General features: G+C 43.6%; 1 protein-coding gene across 1 annotated transcript in view; it reads right to left on the minus strand.

The window, feature by feature from the left end:
- MATCAP2 (microtubule associated tyrosine carboxypeptidase 2) overlaps positions 1-17,252 on the minus strand; it is a 120,426-nt gene that overhangs the window by 90,516 nt on the left and 12,658 nt on the right. Inside the window, 3 exon segments of the mRNA XM_068234523.1 lie at positions 11,553-11,685; positions 15,118-15,200; positions 15,203-15,260. Coding sequence (XP_068090624.1) covers positions 11,553-11,685; positions 15,118-15,200; positions 15,203-15,260 — 274 coding nt within the window.

A 17,252-nucleotide genomic window follows, 5' to 3' on the forward strand; every position in this document is an offset into this window, starting at 1 on the left:
CTACCTACTCTGGGCACATATACCCCTGCCTACATATATTGGGCACATATACCCCTAACTACATATACTGGGCATATATCCCTGGCTACCTACTCTGGGCACATATACCCCTGGCTACCTACTCTGGGCACATATACCCCTGGCTACCTACTCTGGGCACATATACCCCTGGCTACCTACTCTGGGCACATATACCCCTGCCTACATATATTGGGCACATATACCCCTAACTACATATACTGGGCATATACCCCTGGCTACATATATTGGGCACATATACCCCTAACTACATATACTGGGCATATACCCCTAGCTACCTACTCTGGGCACATATACCCCTGCCTACATATATTGGGCACATATACCCCTAACTACATATACTGGGCATATACCCCTGGCTACCTACTCTGGGCACATATACCCCTGGCTACCTACTCTGGGCACATATACCCCTGGCTACCTACTCTGGGCACATATACCCCTGCCTACATATATTGGGCACATATACCCCTAACTACATATACTGGGCATATACCCCTGGCTACCTACTCTGGGCACATATACACCTGGCTACCTACTCTGGGCACATATACCCCTGCCTACATATATTGGGCACATATACCCCTAACTACATATACTGGGCACATATACCCCTGGCTACCTACTCTGGGCACATATACCCCTGGCTACCTACTCTGGGCACATATACCCCTGGCTACCAACTCTGGGCACATATACCCCTGCCTACATATATTGGGCACATATACCCCTAACTACATATACTGGTCATATACCCCTGGCTACCTACTCTGGGCACATATACACCTGGCTACCTACTCTGGGCACATATACCCCTGCCTACATATATTGGGCACATATACCCCTAACTACATATACTGGGCATATACCCCTGGCTACCTACTCTGGGCACATATACCCCTGGCTACATACTCTGGGCACATATACCCCTGACTACATATATTGGGCACATATACCCCTAACTACATATACTGGGCATATACTCCTGGCTACCTACTCTGGGCACATATACCCCTGGCTACCTACTCTGGGCACATATACCCCTGCCTACATATACTGGGCACATATACCCCTAACTACATATACTGGGTACATATACCCCTGGCTACATATACTGGGCATATATACCCCTGGCTACATATACTGGGCACATATACCCCTGGCTACATATACTGGGCACATATACCCCTGACTATATATACTGGGCACATATTATACCCCTGGCTACATATACTGGGCACATATAACTCTGTCTACATATACTGGGCACATATACCCCTGGCTACATATACTGGGCACATATACCCCTGGCTGTATATACTGGGCACATATACCCCTGACTATATATACTGGGCACATATACCTCTGGCTACATATACTGGGGACACATACCCCTGCCTACATATACTAGGCACATATACCCCGGGCTACCTGTTCTGGGGACATCTATACTGCTGGCCACCTATTCTGGGGACACCTATAGACCTGGGGCTACCTATTTTTGGGGAAGCACTTCTGTCAGATTGAGTGTATTTTGGGGAACTGCTGCCAGGTGAGAAGTGTCTACCATATTAAAGGGGCATTCTGCCTATTTATGTGAAATGCTGTCTATTTATGTGCCTCATGACTGCTGAATTTGTCTTGTTGGGGGCCTCATGGTTACTGAATTTGTCTTGTTGGGGGCCTCATGATTTGTTGGGGGCCTCAAGATCGCTGAATTTGTCTTGTTAGGGGCCTCATGATTGCTGAATTTGTCTTGTTGGGGGCCTCAGGATTGCTAAATTTGTCTTGTTGGGGGCCTCATGATTGCTGAGTTGGTCATGTTGGGGGCCTCATGTTTGCTCATGATTGCGGAATTTGTCTTGATGGGGGGGGCTCATGATTGCTGAATTTGTCTTGGAACATGCTGGAAGGTACATACTGAGGGAGGGTGGGTGAGCGTGAGCCTGCTAACCTCCATGTACATTTGAAGGGGCGTGGCCAAATGTGGAGCACCCATAACCACGTCCACATTTGGTCACGATCCTTCACCTTAGGGGGCGCATTAATAGTCTTTGTCCCCGGGCGCTGAAAACTCTAGCTACGCCTCTGATAGAGAGTTCTGTCTTAGTCTCTCCAATACAAAATGTACGTGTTTTCTGTGCTCAGTTAAATTCCTGGAGTAAATTAAAATATCGTCAAGGTAGACCAGAACAAATCGCCCCAGAACCTCTCTGAATATCTCATTAACCAGTTCCTGAAAGACGGCCGGGGTGTTGCATAGCCCGAAGGGCATGACCAAATATTCGTAGTGCCCGTCAGGCGTATTAAAGGCCGTCTTCCACTCATCACCCTCCCTGATGCGTACCAGGTTGTATGCCCCTCTCAAATCCAGCTTAGAGAAGATACCAGCATCAGTGATTTGAGAAAACAAATCGTCAATTAAAGGGAGTGGATAACGATTCTTAATAAAAACAGGGAACACCAACAGCCCCAATAGTGTAATTCGTACTGGACAAGGTGGCAATAAGTTTGTATTGCTAAATACTCACAAGTCAGGGTCACCAGCAGGTAACCACTGTAAAGGCAGGTGGGGAGATTGTCCTGACCCCACTCAGGATTAAGAAGGCGCTCTCTGTAGACAGGAAGAAAAGGTTAGCAACCCTCCACCAAGGGTGGACTCAAAATTGTATACAATGAACAGAGGCGCCAAAAGTATAAGATTGGATTAAATGAGCTTAAAAACCAACTTAAATGGCAAAATTGAAGGAGGAAGTGGTGGTCTTACCTCCCTCAAGCAGACACGACAACGACTGCGATTCAGACAGTCCAACACATTTATTAGGAACTCCAGAAAGAAATGCAACGCGTTTCGCAGGTTCAACCCCGCTTCATCAGGCAATATAGGGAGGAGTATCAAACTGAAAATGCCAGACACCAAAGTATGAATACACTCGTACAATCATAAATGTGTTATTATATAATATTCAAAAATAGTGATTTCAATATAATAAACTGAGTTCAAATGCAAAACTATGGATTAAATATATAAGGTAAGCCCATGATTTAATTAATTTCAGAATAAATGTATCTTGGAAAAACAAATATACATAGCCCAACATGGCACTGCATATGGTTCCCTCAATTAACTCAATAAATTGAGTTCAAATGCAAAACTATGGATGTTGTATATTCAGTATGTCAATAATAAAACAAATCTCAGAACAAATGTATCTCGGAACAACCCATAGCCAAACATGGCAATGCAGAGAAATTGCAGCAAATGAGTGATTGTTTTAACTGATCTAATGCAACATCCATGTGCTGCATATGGATTGAAGTAGTAGGTGTTTAATAATAAATAATAGTGTATTCAGTATCAGGTATTTGTCCTGGATAAGGAGTGACTAAACTAAAGCTAATAAAGATTTTGCTGGTATCACTCTAAGGATGTGTAAAGCATGATTATACAAACTAGAAGTCAAGATTCCAAAAGATGTAGCAAAGTGACTTACCAATCTGCACAAGGATTCAAATTAAGCGCCTCTGTAATGAAAGAGCAAGCTATAGCAGCTTAAATAGGTGTTGGGTGAGTATGGGCCAATCAGGGACTGCCATGTGGACAGTGTGGACAGGCCAGTGATGTAACCAGTGATGTAATGCTGGGCGGGGGAAAAAAAAAAAGGGGAAATTGTGTTTGAAAAATTCTTAACTGAGGAATGGTAACCTCAGTGGTAAGCATGACCAAATCTGGTAATATAGTACTAAGGTCGGGGCTTCATTGCCTAATGTAGAAATAGACACAACAACAACAACAACATTTGCATAGATCATTCAATAAATATCCAATAACAAGTATATATAAGATAAAAAATATAAAAAGATATAAAATTAATTGATACATATATAAAAATGAATAGTTACCCAAATTAGGAAAGAATACCTAAAAACAAGAAAAATGGGGGGGGGGGGGGGAGGAGGGGGAGAGGATTTGGGAAATAAGGGAATTGTTGACTGTCAACAGCTGTTTGGACTGACAATGGTCTATTCCAGAATGACCATTCTTTTAAAGATAACATTATACTCTATAAACGATATATTGATGGCCTGTTTTTCATTTGGAAGGGCGACACCACACTTATCCCCTCCTTCATAACATTCCTCAACAGCAATAAAGCCGGCCTCCATTTTACTTCCCAACATCACCCCACCTCCATCGATTTACCATCTTTATAGAACATGACAAAATCAAAACAAAAACCTTTTTTAAAACCGTAGATGCCAATAATTTCATACATTTTAACAGCTTTCACCATCGCCCCTGGACCCAGAATACTCCCTACAATCAGTTTCAACGTATCTTCAGGAATTGCACTGACCCACATGATTACAATATACAATCCGACATCCTAACTAAGAAATTTTCAGATAGAAAATATCCTAAAAAACGTATTTGCGATGCCAGACATAAAGCCAAAATACCGCCCCCCACCACCCAGAACATACCCAGCACCGATGTCCCCAATAACCCCCCACCTAGATTCATAACCAGATATTGCAAAGAACATCAAGGCATAAAATCTATATTACAAAAACGCTGGGAAATTCTCCTCCAGGATCCATACCTTAAACAAATATTACCCACCCGTCCCCTCATCACATATAGACGAGCCCCAAACCTTCGTAATGTTTTAGCTCCCAGCAAACTACGTTGCAATAAAACTAACCATACACCAGTTTCCAATCCACCCATGCCAGGCTCATGGTCCTGCAGCCAGACCCGTTGCGCAGCATGTACATTTGTACTGAACACCTCCACTTTCATGTCCAATACCACTGGTATCCAATATAGTATAAAAAGACGTATATCTTGCCCATCCAAATTCATCATTTATCTGATCTCTTGTGCCTGCCGTCTCCAGTACGTAGGCAGAACCACACAGGAGGCACATAGCAGAATACGCCAACACAAAATAAATATTCTTAACAAATTTCCCCTGCACAGTGTTTCATGTCACTTCCACCAGATTCACCATGGGGACCCCAGCACCTTCACCATCACCCTAATAGATGAAATTAATGCAACAGAACCAGCGACCTATGACAAACTGAAAAAATTGGAGATGTACTGGATCCAAACCCTCAGGACGCTAGTTCCTGAGGGTCTCAACGAAGTTTTAAATCAAATCTATTGAATTATTACTATCCACATTCCGTTAAGACTTTTTAACTAGTCCTCTCTCTTAATTCTTTCTATATTTTATATTTACATTTTTATAATTTTTATATGATGTTATATGATATGCACTGTATATAATTTGTTCATATAATTGGCTTTATACTAAATTGTCAGTCCAAACAGCTGTTGACAGTCAACAACTCCCTTATTTCCCAAACCCACTCCCCCTCCTCTCCTCCCCCTTTTTGTTCCCCCCCTCCCATTTTTCTTCTTTTTAGGTATTCTTTCCTAATTTAGGTAACTATTCATTTTTATATATGTATCAATTAATTTTATATCTTTTTATATTTTTTATCTTATATATACTTTTTATTGCATATTTATTGGATGATCTATGCAAATGTTGTTGTTGTTGTTGTTGTTGTGTCTATTTCTACATTAGGCAATGAAGCCCCGACCTTAGTACTATATTACCATATTTGGTCATGCTTACCACTGAGGTTACCATTCCTCAGTTAAGAATTTTTCAAACACAATTCCCCCCTTTTTTTTTTTCCCCGCCCAGCATTATATCACTGGTTACATCACTGGCCTGTCCTAGTTTGTATAATCATGCTTTACACATCCTTAGAGTGATACCAACAAAACCTTTATTAGCTTTAGTTTAGTCACTCCTTATCCAGGACAAATACCTGATACTGAATACACTATTATTTATTATTAAACACCTACTACTTCAATCCATATGCAGCACATGGATGTTACATTAGATCAGTTAAAACAATCACTCATTTGCTGCAATTTCTCTGCATTGCCATGTTTGGCTATGGGTTGTTCCGAGATACATTTGTTCTGAGATTTGTTTTATTATTGACATACTGAATATACAACATCCATAGTTTTGCATTTGAACTCAATTTATTGAGTTAATTGAGGGAACCATATGCAGTGACATGTTGGGCTATGTATATTTGTTTTTCCAAGATACATTTATTCTGAAATTAATTAAATCATGAGCTTACCTTATATATTTAATCCATAGTTTTGCATTTGAACTCAGTTTATTATATTGAAATCACTATTTTTGAATATTATATAGTAACACATTTATGATTGTACGAGTGTATTCATACTTTGGTCTCTGGCATTTTCAGTTTGATACTCCTCCCTATATTGCCTGATGAAGCGGGGTTGAACCTGCGAAACGCGTTGCATTTCTTTTTGGAGTTCCTAATAAATGTGTTTGACTGTCTGAATCGCAGTCGTCGTGTCTGCTTGAGGGAGGTAAGACCACCACTTCCTCCTTCAATTTTGCCATTTAAGTTGGTTTTTAAGCTCATTTAATCTAATCTTATACTTTTGGCGCCTCTGTTCATTGTATACAAAACGATTCTTAATAGTTATCTTATTCAATTCCCGATAATCAATACACGGGCGAAGCCCACCATCCTCCTTCTGAACAAAAAAGAAACCTGCTCCGGCCGGAGACTTAGAAGGACGGATAAAGCCCTTAGCCAAATTTTCCTTAATGTAATCCTGCATGGCCAATTTCTCTGGACCAGACAGATTATAGAGATGCCCTCTTGGGGGCATACAACCTGGTCGCAATTCAATGGGACAATCAAAATTCCGGTGAGGCGGAAGCTTGTCTGCTGATTTTGGACAGAAGACATCCGCAAAGTCAGCATACTGTGGGGGCACCCCCTCAATGTGAATCCCGGTAGAACATATCGCAATTTTCTCCAAACAATGCTGTTGACAGAAAGGAGACCAGCTTAACGATTGGCCAGAGCTCCAGTCTATCCGAGGAGAATGTTTCTTTAACCAAGGCATACCAAGGATCACAGTAGAAGTTGCCATTTTGAGTACAAAAAACTGCAATTCCTCTTTGTGCAACACTCCCACATGGCACAAAAGGGCTGGAGTCTGAGAGAGGGCCTGCCTGCCCTGAAGTGGAGAGTCGTCGACTGCCGTAACAAAAATGTTTCTGTCTAAAGGAATCAGGGGTATTCCCCATCTTTTAACAAACTCTGCATCAATAAAATTAGCCTCGGACCCCGAGTCTGCAGTATAAATGCCTGGGTAGACAAAACGTGGTCTTCCCAGGTAATAGAACAAGGGAGTAGTAACCGTTTATCATATAGAGGTAAAACTGGCTCGCCTAGGGTAGTACCTCTAGCTACACCTAGGCGGCAGAGTTTTCCGCCTTCTTAGGACAGTTCAGAACTAAATGTCCCTTTTCCGTGCAGTATAGACAGAGGCCTTCTTTATGCCTGCGGGATTTCTCCACCTCAGATAGTCTGGACTGACCGACCTGCATCGGTTCATCTGAAGGAGATGCGGTAGGAGAAAAGGAGAATGGAACAGTTTTAACCGCTATTTTACCCCGGGACTGTTTCTGGTACCGGTTGCGGTGATCGATCTTAACTGCCAGTGCAATGGCCTCATCCACTGATTTTGGTTCAGGGTGGCCGAGCATTAAGTCAGCCACTGAGTCAGACAAGCCGGTCATAAAGCAATCCAACAAAGCGAACTGTCCCCACCTAGCTGATACTGCCCACCTTCTGAACTCAGCGGCATAGGTTTCTACTGTGTTATGCCCCTGCCGGAGGATCTTAAGTTTCCTCTCAGCGGTCACTGCAATATCCGGATCATTGTAACTGATCGCCATTGTATCAAAAAACTTCTGCACTGAGGTCAAAGCCTCGTGACCATTAGGAAGACTGTAAGCCCAAGTCTGGGAGTCCCCAGATAACAGGGTCTTGATAAAAGTTACCCTTTGACTCTCAGACCCTGAAGATACCGGTCTTAACTCAAAATATGAAAGACACCGATTTCTGAAGTATCTAAAATCGGATCTATGCCCCGAGACTTTTTCTGGCATGGGTATTCTAGGCTCAGTAACTGGAGGGGACGGCACTGGTGCTGCTGCAGTCTGGAGTATGCGTACTGCCTCAGACAGCTGGGTGATCTGAGCCTGTTGGGCATTGACCGTCTTGGTTAAAGTGTTCACCGCTGTGGTCAATGCCGCGACTTGGCGGCACAGTGCGTCCATAGACGTCATGGTCTGCTGTTATGTTATATATGGGTCAGCACGGAACAGATTTCTGATATGTGGTGATCTGCAGTATCACCAATGATATAGATGCTATACCTGATTATATGGTGATCTGCAGAATCACCAATAATGCAAATATAGCAACACTGAGAAAAATCGAGACCTTAGTCACAGTTTATTGTACTGAGTGTAGTGATTGGTGTGAACAGTAAGTACTGACAGATTTGACTATACCTCACCAGAGGAGCTGGTGGGCACTGTCAGCACAGCGAACACCTCACCAGTGACAAGGGCTCACTGGTGAGTAGAAAGGTCAGACTATTCGGGTGTGGTAACAGACAGGCAGATACAGTACAGAATCGGGAGGCAGAGAAGAAACGGTTAACAGGCAGAGTCGGCAGCAATATCAGATAGGCTAAAGTACAGAATCACCGAGCAGAAAGAGGTAACGATATTCAGGCAGAGTCGGCAACAAGGTCAGATGGGCAAAGGTACAGAATCACTAGAGAGTAAGAATAGTCAGAAACGAGCCAGAGTCATAAACAGATAATAACAATATAATGCACAAATCCTATCACTGTGGGAAATCCCCGGTTTCCTCCCGGATCAAAGCACATCTAACTAAGGTCTGAGCGCTAACACGAAGTGATCGCAACAGACTCCTCAGCTCTTTTGAAGCTGAGGAGTGCCTGAGGCTCGCCCCCACCGCCCAACCAATCAGGAGCGGCCGGCGCCTCCAGTGACGTCAGCCGACCCTCTGGTCAGCTGACACCTCTCTTTGAGGAATAAAGGTTGCGGCAATGCGCGCACGCACGCCCTATTGCGACCATGTGAGCAGGAGACAAACCCGTCCTAGGCGTGCTAGACGCCCAAAGCACGGGTAACTGAGCAGGCAGGGGAAGAGAGGCAGCCGCGGTGGTAGAGCTCTCCACCGCGGCTGCTGAATCACAAATTGTTACAACCATACTTCTCTTATACTGTTTCACATACACTAAAAACACACGGTGCTTATCTCCAGAATGGGTTATGAAAATGCTCAACTATTGTACCATCTCACAATGTCAGCCCTTCAATGTCATAGTATACCCAGTCCAGTCCTATCATACCAGGCGGTAACGTATTTGCATATTCCACAATGTTTGTGAAAAAGTATTCTGAAATGAAGACGGTCTTACTTGATAATCTGATCCTGCAATGTGAAGGGCATGATACCTTACCCCCCTGGTGGTATGATAATTGCTGTATTTTGGGGTCTTTTTAAAACGTTTCAGACCCTAAAATCAGGAAAAAAATCATGCTGCCAGAATGCCTGCAGCAGCCCCTGTTCTCACTCATCTCCCTGGGCTCCAGCGCTGCAATTTTACTTCTGCCCTCCAGGTGGCACTGTAACTCTGTGGTGAGATCGATGGCGTCGATCTCACCAGAGTGATTCAGAGCCTCGGAGGACAGGAAGGAGAACGGTTACCGACGCCCGAATCCCCTGGAAGGTGAGTAAAAACAGCCGCTGCAAGCTATACTCTGCATAGAGCTCCTGGCGGCTAGCCCAAGCGTAGCTCGGGACTACCACCAGGGAGGTTAAGTTGTTATGTGGGGACATGATGTCGGAACTTGTAGTGTGGGTGCTGGTTTTATTTGAAATGCATAGTGGCAGCATGTGCTGTATGGCATACAGAGCTGGATCATACACAAGGCAAACCTAAGCAGCTGCCTAGGGTCTGTAGAGTCTACACTAACTAAGCCAGGGTCACTGAAGGCCAAACGTGTTATCTTGCCTAGGGCCCCATTACATAGTAATCCTTTTCTGATAACTTATGATTTACACCATATGCAAAGTGTTCTATAGTGTGTGTGATTTTTATTTTGTGTGTGTGTGTGGGTGGTGGTGGTGGTGGTGGGGGGGGGGGGGAGCACAGGTTTTCTTGCCTGGATTGACAAAAAGGCTAGAAACGCCCCTGTCTTCCTTTAAAGCAGGGAACACACTTGTCTTTCAGTTTTCTGCGCGCGTTTGTCTGCATACTTTTTCTGCACACCAAGTGTGTTTCTATGCAGGAAAACGTGCGCGTTTTTTCACAGCAGCTGATGCAATTGATACAGAAAATTGACAAAATGTGCAGAATCATGATGCAGAATGTCAGTTTTTTTTCTGCACGCGAACAAAATATTAAGTGTGTACTAGCCCATTGATTAACATGAGTTCTCAGTTTTTCTGTGCAGAAAACGCGTACGAAAACAGTCAAGTGTGTTCCCTGCCTAAGGCTTTCAAGTAAACTCTCAAATCACACCTTTTAAAATGGCCTACCCCCATCACACCTTAACTCTGACAGCCAAGTACCTATTCTGCAGCCCTAACTTGTGTGTTCCTCCTCCTTCCCTTTAGATTGTAAGCCTTGTAGCAGGGTTCCCTCTCAGGCCCACCAGTGTATGCTACTTGATCTTGTGACCTCACCAATGACACATATGCCATGAGCTAACTCAGACTTAGATTGCTGGGTCTCCCAAAAGTATGATCATGTATCTTATACAGGGCTGGATTTACAATTTAGAGGCCTGTAGGCACAGGCGTTCTGGTTCCCTAAACTCCACCCCTGAACACAGGCCACATCCCCAAGTAAAAATGTTCTGAACTCTAATCCCTTCTTTATATCACTAGCTGTCCTTAGACTCTAACACTCTTATCACTGTCTCATATCATCCTTAGTGACATGAGACAAGGAGTAAAGTGTAAGTGCATGAGGTCAGTGATATGATGCAGGGATTAGACTGTAAGCTCCTGTGGTCAGTGATCTGAGGAGAAGGGGCTGCCTCTACCACATAAGGCACCTGTAGGCATGTGCCTACAGTGCCTTATAGAAAATCCAACCCTCATCTTATACCCTATTTGTGTATAACCTTTACCCATTTGGATCTTTGGCTGAGGCATCACACAGCCTGAAATTCTCCCTCCTGATTTTTTTCCGTATTATAGAAGGATGCTTGGCCATCAAAGGGGAGCATTTTACCAATACGGTGGTTAGCAGAGAGCTCTGAAAAATGCCTGTCTGTTGGAAAAATAAGACTCAAACCAGAACTCACACCAGAGCAGTCACATGACCCTGATTTTGAAGATTTAAATATGGGTTTATGTAACAATGCATGTGTGCTTATTGTCTATAACAAAATAGTTATTGGCTCGAGAGTGGCTTTCAGCTTTCTACAGTGTACATACAACACATTTTTGTCTTTGCAACCATATGGTTGAGCACCTCTAAAGTAGTCAGTCACACTCCCTACAAGACAGGTCATAAAGCAGCACTTTACCTATTTCATGTTTCAGCATTCCTTCAAGCCACTGTTCCCGTGCTGTGGAAATGTTGATCGTCAATGTTGGTCGACCATTCACAACTGTCATGGATGCTCTCGAAAGTAAATCTTCAGTGAGGTGAACTACAATCTGAAACATGGAAGGCAAGTTAGTCAACCTGCAGGCCAGCTAAAACTGACTAGTTACCAATAAGCCTATTGCCCAAATCTACATATTGATAAAAGCCAGGCTGTGAAAACAAGATCCATTTACGTTTGTTCATATGCCTACCCTGGCACCTAAAGACTTTGTACATCTGAGAAAACAGGACTGACCACACACACTGCCATGTAATTAAAATCCTGTTCTGCCCAAACCAGTTGTTTACTATACTAGGAGCAAAGTCTCCAACATACAAAGAAGTATTATTTTACATTTTTAAATCAAATAATGGGTGCCTGATTCAAGTATTATATTTAATTTCCTCAGTGAATTTCATACAAACCTGCACATTCTGCTTGGCCAAGTCGCATTTAAAGTACCATGGGATGGGGCAAGGAGCAGGAGTACTACAGTCAGCAAAAGTCTGCAATCAACATGGCTTATTGCTATTCTCCTGAGTTGTGTTGGCTAGTGAGATTACATAGATCCAGGGCCGGATTTGTACTTTCCAATGCCCTAGGCCTGCTGTCACCAACCAAGCCATAGTTCCACCTCCTCCTTCATAGCAAAAGGACACCTGTAGAGAATTCAGCCCCAAATTGATGCTTAAGGGCATGGGCGGCGCTACACTGGGGCACTGCCCCACCCCCCCCCCCCCCCCCGGGAATCACTGTGCCCCTCTGAGTGACCCAATCCCCCCGCTCAGTAAAACACAGTTAACCTCCCTGGTGTATTTCCAGATTTAGGGTCTAAAGCCATACAATTTTTTTTCACAAGCTTTTAGACCCTAAAAACAAGAAAAAACACATACCACAGAGAGATCTGTAGCAGCTCACTCAGGATTACCATTCTGAGCTGCGGATTTCCATCCCGAGCCTGACTCAGGATTACCGCTAAGGAGGTTAACTGTTTCCAGGCACCAGCAGCATAATGTGAACAGGATGGGGTCTGTGAAAAACTCTCCATGTCAGCCTGAATCTAAAAGATAAGCAACTGTATAATAACCTTTAAACAAAAACATTTCTTTGTTACAGCTGATACAAATCCTGCAATAAATCTGCAGTGTACTTCCTGTTTTCATGGAAGCAGACATAGGGTTAACATCCTGTGTTTACAAATAAGCTGCTCTGCCCAGGCAGCCAGCTCACACAGCTGGGATATCAAATTACAGTTGTGATAAGACACAGATGAGGGGGAATTAGGCAAGCTAAACTCTCTAAATACATACAGTGTCCATTTTTCTATGTTTTCCTTCTGTCCTGTGCAAGAGTTCAGGTCCACTTTAAATAAACCAAAGGTCTTATCTATTTGCCATAATACCTCACAATCCTTTCAAGATCCCCCCTTGCAAGATCCCCTGTAATTAATTTACCTGGATTACACTTATATTTGCAAAAAAAATCTCTCTACCTCCTTCTGATTGTATGTTCTAACATTGTCAGTCAACATGAATGGAGTATGAAGAAGGCTTACAAGCTGAACGCTTACCGTTTCAATAATCCTGATTCAAAACTTCCTGTCTGTAAAATACAAGCTCTAGTCTCCAGCAATACTTCGCTACTAAGTTAAAGAATTACACACACAGTGTTTCTCCCCTTCCTTCCTCTTCCCCTTCACTTTGCTTGTAGAGTCATGAGACACAGGCTTGGGGCTGGAATGATTTGTCTGTTATCTGTCCACACAGGAGCAGCTTGCTAGCAAGTAAGGATTAAAGCATCTGTAGGTAACTTTTTTCAATGATTAAACCATTATTTGGACAAGCTGCTCTGCTCAAGAGCCTCTGAGTTCTGTTTGTGATGTTTACATTTGGTTCCAATCATTGCTGATCTAATTAGCCTTCATTCTATCACCTCAGTTAGGCAAAAAATATCTAAAGCTCGCCATGCAAACATCGATTTTGATCGCCCAAATGGGCCCCACCAGCCAGCCATCGTGGCCTCTTTGTGCCCCCACCCTTCTCACCTTAAATTTGAAGCTGGAGCTGCCACTACTCAAGGGATTAAGTCCCAATTTCCACAGGTGAAAAAATGCATGCAACTGAGTGCAGCCATCCCAATCACAACCTAAGTGAAGCTATATAGGGATTACATGAACCGATAGAAAGACAGAATCTGGTACTGAGGCTTTGTTCACATCTAAAATCGATTTCCGATTTTGTGAGTGATTTTATTTTGTCCTCCCGGCGCTTACCTGCGCACTTTGTTTTGTTGTAAAGCGCTTTTCAAAGCAGATCGATTTGTTTTTTTTCACTTCCTGACGCAAGTCAGGAAATAAACTCTTTGACCGGGAAAAGAATACAGACATTGGGCTTGATTCACTATGCGGTGCTAACCTACTTAGCATGTCTAAAGTCTTTAGGCGCGCTAACCAGAGTGCGTAGGTTAGCACCGGTTTTCTCAATCAGATTACGCGCTAAGTACCGCGCGCAAAGTTTTGCTAAGTCCCATAGGCTTTAACGGGCACTTTGCGCGGAGCGCCCTGCGCTCTGTGCAGTGCGCGCGTAAAACTTTGTGTGCATAACTTTGCGCGCGATGCGTTCCGCGCGCAAATTAGCGTGCGAAAACCTCTTTTAGACATGCTAAGGGGCTTTTCACAGGCGTGCTAACGGTTAGCACCGCTTTGTGAATCAAGCCCAATGTATTTATTCTTAAAAGCGATGGGGAAATCACTATACCAAGCGCTTTTTCAAGCGTTTTGCGATTTCAATATACCTACTATTATAGGGAAATCGTCCCAAAAATGGTACAGGCAGCGCTTTGCTGAGCGGACCGGAAACGAACCGCTCAGATGTGAGCACTCTCATAGGGAATCATTTGCACAAGCGCTTTTAGGGCGATTTAGAAAATTGCAGATGCTTAAAAAAAATCGCAAAACGCCCTAGGTGCGAACAAGCCCTAAATGTGTATTATATTTTTTCATTATGAAAAGTTTTCCTTGAATAAGTATTTTGTAATGCATGTGCTTGGATTTCAGCATTAATATTAACTGCCACTTCTTTCTGCTTTTGAATGTGGCTCCTTAAGGTGGCCACTAATGATCCAATTTCTAGCAAAAAATAATTTGAGCGATCAGAAATTCTGATCGGAAGTGAAATATTGTAATACATCGTTCACTACACCATCAACGAACCAATCCTTGCTTCCTATCTATCACAACCAACAAGAAAATCCAAATTTTGGTTCGACGAAAATTCATTCGGATGACATTTTTTTCACTCGTTCATAATCGATTGTGTCCATCAATGGAGGTTATTTACAACCAATCCGATCAGAATTTCTGATCGCTCGAACGATTTTTCGCTAGAAATTGGACAGTTAGTGGCCACCTTTAGCTCTTGGTCATCTCAACAACAGAAATAAAGTAAGTTTTATTGATGTCATAACTTTCACTCAGAATAATGCAAAAGGAATTAATGCTTACTTCACCAAGGCAACCTTCTTTTTCCATGTATTTTCGAACTTGGTGCCATATCCGGCTCTTAGGTAGTAAACTTCCTCCTGTGGCTTGTCAAACTTTTCATAGCTGCCATATTTCTCCAGTGCTTTCCTCATGATATTAACTGCCTGTAAAATAATGCAGCTTCAACCAAAACAGCTAATAAACAATTGAACTAAATTTCTATTTCATAATATTAAAGAGAATAGAAAAACATATTCTATTACAAAAAGTACAAAAATGTAAAGAGAAGAGGGGCGAAGGAAGAGCAAAGAAGTGAAGAATAAAACGAAGAGCTGGGTCTATAATAGGCAGGTAAAATAAATCAATAAGTTTTATGCACCAAGTCACTAGCCAAGCCCATTAATTAGCCTCATAACCTCATTCAGATCACACTGCCAATCAGTCTGTGCTCCAAGTCTTGTAGTGCAGAACCTAAAAAAATAAAAGTAAAAGCACAAATGGTGCATTATGTGAGGTAAAGAGCAGACCTCTCCTAAGTTCTGGCATGGATTTGAAGGAATAGGTCCTGGATATTGACTGTTGTTGCACGTTAGCCAGGGGTCGAGTGAGGCGTAGACGCGGGTGGACGACGTCCACCTGCTTTTTTCAGAGGGTGGACGCCGACGCGCAGTGGAAGGAGAGTAGTGGGCAGCGTGGAGAAGGGGAACGTCTCCCCCCCCCCCTTCCCTCACCTTGGGGCTCTCCATCCCTCACTCTCCCCTCCAGAACTAAAATGTGCGGCGGCTGGCAGCAGGCGGGACTTACCTCTTCCTCGATCCAAGCTCCAGGTAAGATCTGCGTGCTGCTGCTCTGGTCTAGATCAGACCAGACTAGCAGCAGTGGAGTGCTCCTTTTCGTGCCGGAACGAGGAAGAGGTAGGTCCCGCCTGCTGCCAGCCGCCCACACATTTTAGTTCTGCGCTGCTCCCCTCCTGCTGGGGCGACACCAGACTACCTATTCTGGGGACATATACCCCTGGCTACATATACTGGGACATATACCCCTGACTACATATACTGGGGACATATACCTCTGCCTACATATACTAGGCACATATACCCCTGGCTACATATTCTGGGCACATATACCCCTGGCTACATATTCTGGGCACATATACCCCTGGCTACATATACTGGGCACATATACCCCTGGCTACATATACTGGGCACATATACCCCTGGCTACATATACTGGGCACGTATACCCCTGCCTACATATACTGGGCACGTATACCCCTGCCTACATATACTGGGCACGTATACCCCTGCCTACATATACTGGGCACGTATACCCCTGCCTACATATACTGGGCACGTATACCCCTGCCTACATATACTGGGCACATATACCCCTGCCTACATATACTAGGCACATATACCCTTGCCTACATATACTGGGCACATATACACCTGGCTATATATACAGGGACATATACCCCTGACTATATTTACTGGGCACATATACCCTTGGCTGCATTTACTGGGCACATATACCGCTGGCTACATATACTGGGCAAATATACCCCTGGCTACATATACTGGGCAAATATACCCCTGGCTACATATACTGGGCACATACACACCTGCCTACATATACTGGGCACATATACCCCTGCCTACATATACTGGGCACATATACCCTTGGCTACGTATACTGGGCACATATACCCTTGGCTACGTATACTGGGCACATATACCCTTGGCTACATATACTGGGCACATATACCCCTGGCTACATATACTGGGCACATACACTACTGGCTACATATACTGGGCACATACACCCCTGGCTACATATACTGGGCACATATACCCCTGGCTACATATACTGGGGACTACTATACCCCTGGCTACACATACCTCTGGCTACATATACTGGGGACTACTATACCCCTGACTACATATACTAGGCACATATACCCCTCGCTACATATACTAGGCAACTATACCTCTGGCTACATATACTGGGGATTACTTTACTCATGGCTACTTATACTGGGGACACCTATAGATCTGGCTACCTATGCTGGGGGTACCTATTTTGGGGGAACTGCTGTCAGATTATCTGCATTTTTGTGGAACCGCTGTTAACAGACTAATGCTACGTACACACATGCG

This window comes from Hyperolius riggenbachi, chromosome 5 (genome assembly GCF_040937935.1).
Source record: "Hyperolius riggenbachi isolate aHypRig1 chromosome 5, aHypRig1.pri, whole genome shotgun sequence".
In the NCBI taxonomy this organism is placed as follows: Eukaryota; Metazoa; Chordata; class Amphibia; order Anura; family Hyperoliidae; genus Hyperolius; species Hyperolius riggenbachi.